Source organism: Eptatretus burgeri, chromosome 13 (genome assembly GCF_056783735.1).
Source record: "Eptatretus burgeri isolate ZD-2024b chromosome 13, Ebu_testis_v1, whole genome shotgun sequence".
Classification (NCBI taxonomy): Eukaryota; Metazoa; Chordata; class Myxini; order Myxiniformes; family Myxinidae; genus Eptatretus; species Eptatretus burgeri.
This window is the reverse complement of record NC_140973.1, coordinates 40,172,111-40,186,076: the sequence shown is the minus strand read 5'-3', so window position 1 is coordinate 40,186,076 and position 13,966 is coordinate 40,172,111. Positions and strand designations below refer to the sequence as shown.

Sequence of the window (13,966 nt, the reverse complement as noted above, 5' to 3'; positions counted from 1 at the left end):
GAGATTTAAGCCCCAATGGCCACTGAATTAACAATAGGTGGGGTTGACTCAGCCTCTCATCCTTCCAAGGTCAGCGAAATGAGTGCCAGTGTACTGGAATAGGGGCATAGCATCAGCGGCATAGTCGTGCCCCAACAAAATGATAGCTACCGGCAGCCTAGCTGCCATATGCAAGAAGAATAAGAAGCAGCAGAGGAAGGTCTTACAGGTAGATCAAGTTTAGATAGAAGAAAGACTTTGCATGACAGAGGATGCCCAATTGGCAATTGGCTTTGAAGGCCAACTTCGACTTGTCATTTGTCCAAGAGGATCATGGCTGATGGTGAGGCCCAAAAGTTTGAGTGACTGAACTTCTTCAAGAGGATTGGTAAGGAAGTGGATGGAAGGGTTTTTAACATGGGAGAAAAGACATCCGAGGCATTTGGATTCTGAGTGAAGTCTTTATTAAACTGAAACCGTAAAACCTCTCAAACTCCTGCCGGGAAACCCCGTTCCAGAAAATACACCGATAAACCAAAGTTAAAGCGTATTCACATATTAAGAAACCAAAGGTAACATGATGCCGCGATACGACTCCCCCTCTTAGGGCATTAATTGAACAGAAGGTACAAATAAAATACAATATGGTGCAAGAGAAGAGATGTAGACTGTCCATGTAAACATAAAAGTCACAGCAAAGAGAAATGCTCAACAAACAAAAAGTATTCTATAAATATTGTGCTGGGAAGTGTAGTTGTTGCCAAGATCAAGTTGAACACGGTTATAAGGGTATTGTTGTAGTAGGTATCGATCCATTGGTCAGTGAGAGGGTCGGCTTTGGTGCTGCTTTAAGAAGAGCTGTCTACAAGTGATCGATGGAGACTGTATCACGATCACTGTTAATATCAAGTATGAAGGTCTTATCGGAGCATTGTAAAACTTGGTAAGGTATGTCATAAGGTTGCTGCAAGCGTTTCTGGACAGTCGTGCCGTATGAATATGTGGGTGCATGTAGAAAATTCCTGCGAAATAAACACCGGAGTGACAAAGGCGTACACATCAGGGTAGCCCGAAGGCCCTGCATGGCCGAACAAAGTTAGCTTGCATAGATGGTGGCGATGTAAAGGTGTCATTGGATGCTGAGAAGAATTCTGGAAGATGAAGTGTACACTATTTCTACAGTGTAGCTTCCAAGGTTGTCTTTTGGAGAAGCTCACGTACCAAGTAGGACCATAGGTACAACGTACATTCAGTGTGTGTAGTTATCATGCGCTCTCAGGAAAGACTTCAGTTGGCGGTGGAAATAGTCCACCATACCATTTGCTGCTGGATGGTAAGCATTGGTACGCACATGGTCAGTACCCAAGAGTTGAGTCAGCTGGTGAAATATAGCCGATTCAAATTGGCTACTATGATCCGTAGTGATGGTTGGTGGAATGCCAAAATGTGCAATACAGGTGTGGACAAAGGCCTTGGCGATGGTAGATGTGGTGATGTCATTTATCAGTTTAGCCTCTGGCCAATGGATGAAGTGGTCAACATCAGTCAATAAATAGTGGTGTCCATTTGAAGGTTGGTTGTAGGGGAGTGAAAAGATCCACATGGACCCTGTTGAAATGCTTATCTGGTGTTGTAAAGCCAATGAGTGTGTGAATGTATGACGTTGGATCTTGGAGCTTGACATTGAAAACACTGCTTGGCCAAACAGCACACGTCGGTGTTGATGCTTGGCCAGATGTCGCATGTGGTGATGAGGCACTGGGTTACTCGAATACCCGGGTCCGTGAGTGAGTGAAAAGTGTTGAAGACTTTAGTATGGAATGCTGCAGGAATGAAAGGTTATGACTGTCCCGTCAATATATCACACATGTTATGGGTCTCAAATTGGGCTTTGACTTGCATAAACCACAGCCGTGGGTCATTAGGCCAGAATGGCGGCAGCTTTGTCGAAACTGCTGCCACCGATGAAACTGGTTGAGCATCTGGGAAGGGCATGACTGGCTCTTCATTCTCAGTGACTGGTTGCGTACTTGCAAAGCCTTGTCCATCCATTTGGATCACGTTGGTGTCACCAATTTAGCATGGGAGAAAAGACATCCAAGACTTCTGATTCAAAGTTCAGATTCTTTGTTAAACCCCACCCATAAAACCTCTCAAACCCCTACCTGGAAACAATTCATCCATTGGGACTATAGTCAGTGTGGAGCATTGGTTCTGCCGAAGCAGTCTCCTGGGCTATTGGGCATAATCCTGGACGGGTCATCACTCTGGCACAGGATACCAGCAAGATGGCACTCATTTTGCCGACCTCGGAAGGATGACAGGCAGAGTCAACCCCACCTGGTATTAATTCAACAGCCAAGTGGGATTTGAACTCAGGATCCTTGGATCTGAAGCCTTCCACCCTAGCCATTCAGCCAACACCAAGCATACCCGGAAACTTCATACTGAAAATCCCCAAAGAACCAAAATGAAAGCATATTCACATATGATGAAACCAGAGATTTGTCTGGATTTAAAGATGTATTCCAAGTGTTTGACCAGCTTATGAGAGAGAGAGAGAGAGAGAGAGAGAGAGAGAGAGAGAGAGAGAGAGAGAGAGAGAGAGAGAGAGAGAGAGAGAGAGAGAGAGAGAGACAGAGACAGAGACAGAGACAGAGACAGAGACAGAGACAGAGACAGAGACAGAGACAGAGACAGAGACAGAGACAGAGACAGAGACAGAGAGAGAGAGAGAGAGAGAGAGAGAGAGAGAGAGATGCTACATGCCTATCTGAAGGTTGAGGGTGGAATAATCAGCAAAGAGATAAGGAGGATTTTCCAGAGAGTCAGAAAGTTGGCCTCCAAAGCCACAAGACAGTTTTGTGGTACTCTAGTTTGACAGGGAGAGGAGCTGAAAGGATCACGTTGTGAGCTCCACTTTGGTTACGAGAGTAGAGGATGTCAGTAAGCCATGTGTGGTGGCTTTGGATGCCATAGGCAAAGTTTGGAGAATAAGGTGGGTTGCTGGACTGTATCGAGTGCTCGACATATGTTGAGGGAGACGGCCATGATTTCGTCTGAAATCTCATGTTTTATCTATACCGTCTCTGCCTTAAACTCAATGCCAGTTACAAATACTGCACTGCAGAATGTCTTTTGACATCTTGTAGAAGCCACAACATAATGATTGTACTATTCAGGCCTGCTTTCCATGACAACTCATATTTTTTAAAAAAGAAAGAAAAGAAAGTGATTGTACTCATCACGAAGATCATTATAAATTTCTTTTCTTTGGCTGGGCAGTGCAATATGAGCAATAATTAATCACTCTCGATGAAGAGCAAAACAACTTTGCTGAGAATTGCCTGTTGTGCATCTGCTACAGCATGTAAAATAGGCCGTAAATGAACCAAAATGAACATTTAAAACGGCAGAAAACAAAAATATACAATTCGGTACAACTTACAGAAACAACAGTTCTGGTTAATTTGGTAATTTTTTTAAAGCAAGGTACAATGTTGAAGATGCTGCAATTGGCTGTGCTAAACATTTTTTTTTTTTTTTGCAATAACGTGTTTTAGAAAACAATACATAATCCTCATACCTGTACTAAAAGAAAAAAACATTAATCATGTAGGAATCTCAATAGCTTTACTCGTACTTTATCCAGTGTCCACACATCATGTCCCATACGTACTCAACACCAATAACTCTTCTCTTCTCTTCATCCAGTGCTCCACTTCTGACTTACTCTTTGCTTTTATAAATGTGCATTTCAGCAGTTCATGAGACTCCCTTGACCAACCACAGAGGAGGTACAAATAGTGGCAAAAGCGTCTTCAGCCAAAGTCTCTTGTTTTGTTCCCGAAATGTGTTAAAAAAGGATAATTTGTATATCCTTCATATTCTTGATTTAAAGTTTCGGGACAGTGTCATTTGCAGCAGCCGTCTATGCTCGTGCTGTGCCTTTCAAGAGTCCCTGTGCAACAATCGAAGACCGTGAAAGGAAACGTCCTGCTGTGTTGAGTTTGCCCCTTTGAAAAGGGGGTTTGCACCCTGCAGGAAGAAAGACAAACTGTTACCAATAAATGATGGTAAAATTCAAGTGAGACATACTGGACAATGTTATAATTTTGAATACATTTGTTTGTTTGGATGGATTAAGGCTACTAATTTAAGATGTTGATATACAAACAGGGAGCGACACAACAATTTCCAAAATGGATGAATACAAAGTCTGCATTATTTAAAATTTCTGGGTTGTTTTTGTTTCTTTTCATTTAGGGAGATTTCAGCCTTTTCTTGGGTAGCATTTTCGTGTCCATTCCAAGTTGCCCTTTCACGAGTTAACTCTGTGTGGATTGCCATCACATGTTGACCAGACCAGACCAGGCAGGGCAGGGAGATTATCCTTTCCCTGAAGGCTATTGATGAGCAGGCTGAGTTTTCACCAGTAATTCTAAAACAAAATGGCCATTCTCTTGTGATGAAGTAAATTTCCAGAAGCTTACATTCGAGATCCTTCATACTGCTGTCCTCAGCTGTATTTGAACCTGCAGCTTCATGTCCATGATTGGCACGACTTCATGTCCACAAATGATTTTGAAAGGCATTATACGAGACCCATATAGACAACTCATGGTTATTAGAACATAGATTACAAGGAAATTCACTGGTTGCATTTACTGCTTTATGATACTTTTTCCCATAATGAAACTTTGCAAACTGAAATAATTCAATAAAAACCAGGTTTAGTCATTCTCCGGGATGTTTTTGCAACTTAGGCTTTGTTTCCCTTTAAGAAGCTCCAAACATGTCACGATGTTGGCTCTCAGATGAATATCAGGCAGGAGTAGTGGCTGAAAGTTCGAGACAATCAGGAAACAGATCTCACACGGAGTGTTGGTGTTACCGTAATAGGAAAAAGCAAAACCGAGTTGGGTGAGATGTTCATGTGAGGGCTCATATTCAACCTCGTTGAGCAGGTGAAGAAATGCAAACCTGATAGAGCCACAAAAAGCAAAACATATTGTGAAAATGTTGCAGGATTCAAAGTTGATGTTTATACAGACAGAGTAGAAACTGTTGCATAAAAATCAGAAGCACACATGGACAAGACAATTGGATGCATCAGAGGCAAAGGAAAAAAACCCTGGAATTAAGGAAGTCCAACACCAATTTAGGGCAGAGAGGACAGAGGTAAAACGAACGAGGCATTGCACCCCCAGGAGGCTTCATGGCATGGTGACTCAGTCGATGCTGGTGTAAATCATGGCTTGGTGTAAATCATGGCTTGGTGTGAAGTATGGTGTAAACCATGGCAAGTGAACAGCAATACAAACAAATGCCAACAACTCCCATATTGTTGAACCTTGTATATCATTACCATATTCTGGAGATAGTTCTCAAGCTTGTGCAAAAGTCTTACAGAAATAAATATATATATCTCTTACAGCCCCAAATTTCTTGGTAAGTGGGCACAAGAGACGATTCCCATCCAACATATATGTACCAATGTGCCGTTTAGTACTTGAAAGCTGGCATTATGATCTCTATCAAGGGAAGAAAAAATATCCACAGAAAATCCAAAAAACATTGGCAAAACAATGACAAACAATGCATTTGCATTAAAATTATTCTCATTTGCATACCTTATACAAAGATGGCAAACATGATAGCAAAGTGATGAATTTAATTTATTATCATGAAATATAAATACAGGTATTGAACAAGAAGAGTAGGAAGAAGAGCCCTCACAAAATATTCTAATATTTCTCATGTGATCTGATGAGAATCTCATACATTTTATTTGGTAGGGACAAAAAGAACAAATGAATATTTAAGCCAAAAATCAGAGTGAAAATTTGCAAGCATGAAAAATTGTGTTAAAACTAATAAATAATTTATGTAGTAAAGTAAGTAAACATGTGATGATAATTATTTACCAGCCACAAAGATGTTTTTTCAAACAAAACAAAACTAAGCAGTGCATCATGGGAGTAAAACAGGAAAGAAGGAAAGGAAATGGTGCAAGTGAGGGCAGCAGGGAAGCTACGATTGAAATTGAAGACTGGTTTTGTAGAGAGAGCACCTCCACCTGAAGGTAACGTGCTAAGTTTAAGGGCAACAGCTGCGTGGAGTTAACTGAATCTTGCTGGCAATGGTTTGCTCAGTGTTCCACTAATCCATCTTGAAAATGAGTTCAGGACTTACTTTCCCATATTCTTGTCCCAACTGCTCAAACTTTGACATGATCAGAGAGGCAATATGAAGGATGTCTAAGATGATCAGTCAAAGAGAGAATGATTACCTGCACCTCCAACCAAGACTTAGATTTGGTGATTACAATGTCAGGTGTATTGTGAGCTGAAAACAAGTCAGATGGATCCTAATTTTGTGAATTTACTAAGAAATACAACCTGTCGCTTCGCTGGCGGGAATATTAAGGAGGGGCGGGTGGGGGTAGGGGGAGAGGGATGGAAAGAGAGGAGGGAGGGAAAGGATAGAGAGAAGAGCATTGAGAGGGAGGGAGGGGAGGAAGTTAGGAAGGAGAGGGGGGGGTTTGGGGGGGGAGGAAGAAAGGAGGGCTGGGAGGGGAGGGAGAGAGGAGGGTTGGGAGGGGAGGGAGAAAGGAGGGAGGTTGAAGTGAGGAAAGGGGGGAGGTAGTAAGGAGAAAGTACCAGGGAGGGGTGGGGGAGCTAGGAGAATGTGAGAAAGGAGGGAGCCAGGAAGGGGTGGAAGAGCGAGGAAGGGGGGAGGCAGGGAGAGCGACGCCTCACTAAACGTTGTTATACACTCCAGGAGGGGTGGGAGTGAGGAGGATGGGGAACAACGAGGGGCGAGGAGGAAGGGGAAGGGGGTTTGGGAGGAGGTAAGCCTAAGCGGAGGGGATTCTGGACTTGCATTTGGTAGGGGGCCATGAGGGGGAAATGGGGGAAGGGTTTTCGACTTGCGTCTTGGAAGTGCGACTTGTGGAGAAAGGGGGGGGAAGGGGTAGTGCAGGATTGAACAAAATGGGGTACGTTAATACAGCACGTGGAGACCACTGGGAGATGTTCATGGGGGATAGAGAGGGGAGGGGGTTTTGGAGGAGGTAAGTGTGAGGCGGCAAAAAAAGGGGAAGGGAAGGTAGTGCGAGGTGAGGGGAAGGGAAGGCAGCGTGAGGGACAACCATCCATCTGCTACCCAGACAATTGTTCCTGCTAATACAAACCAATCAATTTAGAAGGCATGGGGTGCGATCGGCATGTAAATTGAAATGTGTGGAGTGTGACGAGCAATGCCCCGATCCCCAATGGACATAAAGTCTGACACCAAAGTGTCACCCCCAATCCAGAGGCCTCGGCACAGCAATGGATGGTTGTTCGTTGTGGATTGTGCGGTTTTACTGTGCGAGACATAATCCGGGGCCGATGTTCATCATTACAGCCAGGAGGTACAATTTATGTTTAAACGACGAATGTGATCAATATTGGTTAGATATTTATCAGTATGTCGTCCTGATGAGGGTAAATCTGCCCGAAATATGGATAGACAGCTCAGTTTGATGTTTAACTGATGTTGACCATGTAATCTTTGTCTGTTTGACAGTCGCCGGGCCGAGGCCTCCGAATTGGAGGTGACGCTTTGATGTAAGACTTTATGTCCATTGGAGATCGAGGGAGTGCTCGTCACGCTACACACATTTCAATTTATCTGCAAATCACACCACATGCCTTCTGGTTAACCCTGCGGAAGGAGAGGGTATTGCGTGCGTTTGGGTCCGTTTGTTTGTTACTTGCAAAATCTAAGATTTTTCTTCAATTTTATTTTATCAGTCAATTTCATTCTGTCTGTCTCTTTATTGCCTACAGGTCACAATTCTAAACCAATCATCATGAAACTTCACCAAGTTGTAGGGGTAGTCTCAACTGAGAAGCCTATTGATTTTTAGGTCAAAGGTCAAAGGTAATTTCGAGGTCAACTTTCTAAAATTGTCATTTTTCATCCGAATGAGTTGAAATTTGAACAAGATTTGCATATTGTGTCACTGAATTTGGAAACCAACTATTTTTGAGATCAAAAGATCAAAGGTCAACTTCAAAAATCTTCAATTTTCAACTGAAAATCGTCAATTTACATCCTATTAACTTGAAAGTTGAACAGGATTTGCATAGTCCGTCATTGAGTTGGGAAAGCAACTATTGTTGAGGTCAAAAGGTCAAAGGTCAACTCAAGGTCAAACTTCTAGAATCATCAATTACAATCTGAAAAAATAATCAATTTTCATCCGATTGACCTGAGCTTTGATTAAGATTGTCAATTTTAATCTTTATGAAATGGACAATTGGATATTTCCATGGCAACCTTTGGAGAGAGGGGTGGATTTTGCAAGTATTGTGCTCTGCACGACATTTTTTCCTTGTTACTTGCAAAATCGAAGAGTTTTTCAAGTATATTGGTCATTCAAGTTTGTTATATCTGTTTGTTTGTCTGTTTGTCTGTTTATCGCCTACAGGTCACAATTTTAAACCTATCTTCACGAAACTTCACCTCCTGGTAGAGTTTGTCAGAAGGAAGGAGCCTATTGCCTTTGAGGTCAAAAGGTCAACATAGGCCAAAGGTCAACAACTTTGGTGGAATTTCTAAAATCCTCAATTTTCATCCGATTGACCTGAAATTTGAAGAGGATTTATATTTCATGTCGCTGAATTCAACTAGCCAATTATTTAGAATTAACCAGCCAATTGAGATTTCAGCAGTTACTCTCCAGGCTCAAATGCAGCAACATGTACAAGCTACCAAATGTCCGTTTTTCAATTTTGGATATGACGACTGGCCAACAGAACATATTTGTTCATTGCAACAAGGCTTCCATAAACTTAAAGAACACTGATTCACTTACCACGCCCCATTTAGCATGAAGTCGGTTGTTCTGAAATCGAACAAATGCAATACGATCCTGGATGGTCACCACAACTTTCCACACCAGCAGGGAGATGAGCCCCATGAGAAGAACTCCCACGACAATCCCTACAACCATGGCCGCTGGATCGTTAGCTTGGCCACACTCTGACAGAGATGTCAAGGAAAGCAACAGAAAAAGGAACCAATTATTACACAAGGATACACAAAGCAACCCAGACACAAGAAGAAGCCACTCAGCCCATATCATCTCTGCATCCTCAAAAACTGAGGGACACAACACTATTACTGTACCCTTATTTATTTTCCTAACTACACAAAAGAAAGCTAACTACACATTCCCATTTGACACGATACACCTGCAAAACAGGCTGGCAAGATAACCTAGAGGTATGCATACTCACCTCTGAGTTGTCCAACATGGGTTTGAATCCAGACTCAGCTCTCAACTGACATCCCGGTGTTTCACAGGCAGGGTGATTCATCAATGCATGTGCCGTCCCTCGGATGGACGTTAAACGGGATGTCTCATCTACCAGCATTACTTGGTGGAAGTTAAAGATCCCATGGTCTCCTTCGCAGAGGAGGTGAGTTATGACCGTTATCCTGAACAAATTCAAACATTACCCCATTTGCTGCAGATGAAGGAAGAAGATACGCAAAACAATCGGACATCTTCAAATTACAGCCATCATAACTAAATCACACCTGGCTAATCATAAACTAGCCTGGTGTTGGCTTAACAGTTAAGGTGGCTGGTTTAAGATGTTAGGATCTTGAGTTTGAGCCCCTGTGATTCTGTTGAAATAACAACAGGTGGGTTGACTCTGTCTATCATCCTTCTGAGGTCGGCAAAATAAGTACCAGCTTACTGGTAATCAGGACATTGCATCAGAGGCAAAGCCGTGCTTCCACAAATGATGCAACCAGCAGCCATGGACTGCATATGAAACAACAAGCATCTTAAACTACATCGCATTCCCATCAATACACTTGTGCCTTCTGCTATCTCTTCGCTCTGTCCCTCCCAGGTTAATGAAGGGTGCACACAGTCTGCCGGTAACTCTCTTCTTATGAAACTCCCAAAATCCAGGCTCATTGCTCACCTGCACTCATTCGTTACTCCTTTTTTCTCTCCAGTGGAACCAACTTCCCCAGTCTGCTCAGTCCCACTCTTCCTTCCAGGGCTTCAAGACAGTTGTTCACCACTATCTCAGGTCATTCCACATCCATACTCATGATCTCTTCTTCCCCCAAATGACCCCATTCCCAAGTACTTTTTTTCATGTTATTGTGATTCCCCCAACCCCAACCCTCTCGCTCGCCCCTTTTTGTTTGTTAGAAGTCAGTTGGCTTGTTCCTTTTCTGTTTCAACCCCACTTTCCCCTTCCTCTTCTTGCTGTGTTCATCCAGCTCATGTACAACTTGCTCACACCACATATCTTCTCCCTCCCCTTGATCTCACTCTCGCTTCTGCTTTCATGTATACAAATTAAAGTAGCCTGATTTCTCCATCCGTCTGTCCCTCTGTCTGTCACACTCTTTTCATTGGGATGCCATTGTGGCATTATGTCTAGGACGTCAATATAGTGTTCCATGTAGCGCTAAGCTAGGCCTCTACGGACATGCACGTGCACAGCGTACAGCACTCAACCCATCTCGTTGTTTCACCGACAGCAGTTCAATACCATAACCCATACATGTGACTCTATCTAACGTCTGCAGGCAACGGGCTGAATGCTAGCCACTTGGCGTCGGGATCACAAATTTATTAAGATGTCGGTTTAGAAAGATGGCATCACATCTGGGACATTATTATGGCGTTACGTCTTGCACTAGGCTAGGCCTTTATGGTGGTGTATTATTCATAACTCAATGAGAAACATAAAACGAGTTAATGAAATCGTTTCTTGGCGAAGAAGTGTCATATTACAAAAATTAATGCACGGTTGTTAGCGGTACACAAAATGTTTCTGGAATAAATAATTTTTTTGCAAATACTGACAGTCAATAAACCGTATTACTGTCAATAACATGTATAAGTTGTGTTGTTCAACTAGTGTCGGTGAAGTGACGAGTTCAATGCTAACATATACAAACAAGCTCAAATGAGATAAAATCCTCGTCCTCTTAATGATGACGTCATAAAAACGAATATGACGTCATTGTGATGTATCAGGTTTACGATAAATTATTATCTGTGCTAATGCCCGGCTTGATTCCCGCAAACAAAATTCAAACAGCTTGCCTAGTTTCGGAGACAATGGTATAGGCGATTTCCATTAGCGGCGATATTATGACGTCAACTTTTTTTTCTAGGAAGAATTTCCAAAATCGGAGATGGTTACTGCCTGCACGTGGGCTTTCTGCATACACATGGCAAGTTTCACGAAGATCCGATGAAAACTCTGGGTTGTGAAACAAAAAATGTCAAAAAATAGGAATGACGTCATAAAAATTGAAATGACGTCATAGTGATATATCATATGTGCTGTATTTCATCTCTGCTAATGCCCTGTTTGATTCCTGCAAATAGAATTCAAAAAGCTTGCCTAGTTTAGGAGATAATTTTTTAGGCGATTTCCATTAGCGGAGATATTTTGACGTCATAACTTTTTTTCTAGGAGGAATTTTCAAAATTGGAGACGGTTACTGTCTGCGCAGGGTATTTTTACATATATATGCCAAGTTTCAGGAAGTTTCGATGAAGTAGGCTGTGAAACAAAAAAGTCCACAAGAAGAAGATGAAGAACAACGTGAGTAAGACTTAGAGATCCTCCACGAGGATCTAAAAATGAAACTCACTCTATCCCTTGCTGGCTTTTAAGTACCTGGGTGGATGAAACTTTGGGTTACTTCCAATTGGCGACGGCCGTCAACATTTTAATGTGTTGAAAGCCATTGCTTTATGTGATACTGTTCGTAATTTTTGTTGTGTCATCCACCCAAGTGTCGTTGAATTACATGGAAAGTCATAGCAACGATGCTAAACATCATTATGAGGTGAAATTGGATGTGATTGGGCTAGAAAAGTGTCCTTATAAGCAGGGTCAGTGCAAGGGGATTCAGCACCCAAGGTAAACATTCAGCTTTGCACCACCAACCTTTCCCCCACCACAATTAACTTTCAAAAATGATTATTGCACATTAGTATGAATAAAACTTCTGCATTCATGGAGTAGAAGAACTTAGAAGGACACAGAGTAGGTTGGACAATGGACAGACCAGGTGGGGAGATAAATTAGGGTGTGACAAATTAGGGTGAAGCCAGCTTTCTTGCCTGCTTGCTAGCCCCTACCTGCATCACTTACTTACCAGCCATATAATGAACCTGCCGGCCATGTAATCAGCCTGCCGGTCTGTATCATCTACCTGTCGGCCGATGCTGGCCTTGTCATCCTGTACCACCATCACCTGCCTGCTTTACTTGCCATGGCTACTGGCCTGTGTGCCATCTGTTTTGTGCAATGACTGCCAAAGCCAGCCATGCCCGTCTTGCTCACAGGACTCAACGTGAGTGTGAATGCTTCCAACATTGGTACGAATAGAATAAAATTGGACTGAAGCTCACCTGGATCAGAAGCAACAGTCACTCACACCCCCTGCAGACCACCTAGACCATGATTATTTTATTTTTTTAATGACATGAACAAACTTTGGTGCATCATGGGTGATGAAGGTCGTGGCCAAGTTTCATCGAAATCGTGTGCAGTTTTGGAGAAGAGAGCAAATACCAATTTCAGGGGGTCAACCCCCTACCTCACCCTGTATCAATCTGCCATCTTTTTTTAGTTGTTGGGGGCTTGAGGTTCCCTTTAATGAGCACAGATTTTGATGCGGTCAATACACCTTGGTCCGCCACAGGTGATGAAGGTCATGGTCATTCATGTGATTTGACCGCAACCTTCATCACCCACGAGTTTGGTCGAGTTTTATCATTTTGGTTGGCTGTGTATTTTAATAATTACAATAGATCATCCCAACTGCAAAAAACTTATTTCATAGACATATACATCTATGTGTTTTCAGCCAGCCACGGTGGTATTCCCATTTTGGCCTGCATAGATGATCGATAATTATAATCCTTCTTTCCTGATCTCTGTTCCAATTTCCCCATACTTTTTAAAGCACTCTAATTTTTACGTTCTTAAAATTTTTTTTAAACACTTGATCTCACATCCATACTCACAGCATTATTCATTTACCATCTTCAAACATCCATTGAATCATTCATGAATTTCATCATCCACAGACATGCTATGTTTGATCCACACTGGGAGTTTAACCACATGCACAATCACCTCCAGTATATCTCTGACACCATATTTTCAATGCTTACATGCAAACAGTAACATTAACATCGATTTATTTATACAACATGAGAGAATTTGATGAATGTGATCTTTATTTCATATTTGACATTATTCTCAAACAAAACAAAAATTATGCACATATACATGAACACATAATTACTGGAAAACTTGTATTTCTAACTGATGAAAGTTATGGTGTTCGTAATCATCTGAAATCATCTTGAACAGGAAAAGACAGAGTATAACTACTTTTGTTTCAGTATTTTTTCTAATACATAAAGAAAATGTTTCTTGAAGTGCTCAATGTAGATTGTATCCTTACAATTGCGATAAGTAGAATAGGCTCATTCTGTGTACATGTATATGTGCAAGATCCGATAACTTTGGTTTAATGTACGTGTACATTACTCTCACTTTTCATATAAATCACATCAATTACAGATATGGATGATTACTTGTTTTTGTTTTTTTAATCACATAATCATTAATCAAAGCTATAACTGCATTGGTTCATCATCTTCCTCACTTTCTTCGGCATTTGCAGCGTTGCCTTCATCATCCTTTGGGACAATCTGCACAGCCACAAAGATCGATGCAAGACAAATATTACTTGTCACACAGGAGCACTGTCTCCTTTCGCACTTAGACTTCTTACACCAACAGTGGGTTAACTCAAGTACCCCATCTGGTGCTGGAGACAGGCCAATCCAGTCGATGACGAGTGAATCCTCACCTAACTTCCAACCATGACTAACAAGTGAGGGGTTGTTGCTATGAATAGGCATGAG

The 13,966-nt window shown here is 42.0% G+C and overlaps 1 protein-coding gene across 3 annotated transcripts in view; it reads right to left on the bottom strand.

Moving 5' to 3' along the window:
- Nucleotides 1–420: 420 nt before the first annotated feature.
- Nucleotides 421–13,966, bottom strand: part of LOC147014276 (integrin beta-5-like) — a 110,902-nt gene continuing 97,356 nt past the window's right edge. For 2 of the 3 annotated variants that reach the window (XM_085852112.1, XM_085852113.1), the window contains exons 15-16: nt 8,846–9,012; nt 421–4,017 (exon numbers count right to left, since the gene is read on the bottom strand). In XM_085852112.1, coding sequence (XP_085708238.1) covers nt 3,931–4,017; nt 8,846–9,012 — 254 coding nt within the window. In that variant the 3' untranslated portion in view covers nt 421–3,930. Of the gene's footprint in view, nt 4,018–8,845; nt 9,013–13,252; nt 13,751–13,966 lie in introns of those variants that run through there. The other variant, XM_085852114.1, reaches the window with a different exon arrangement.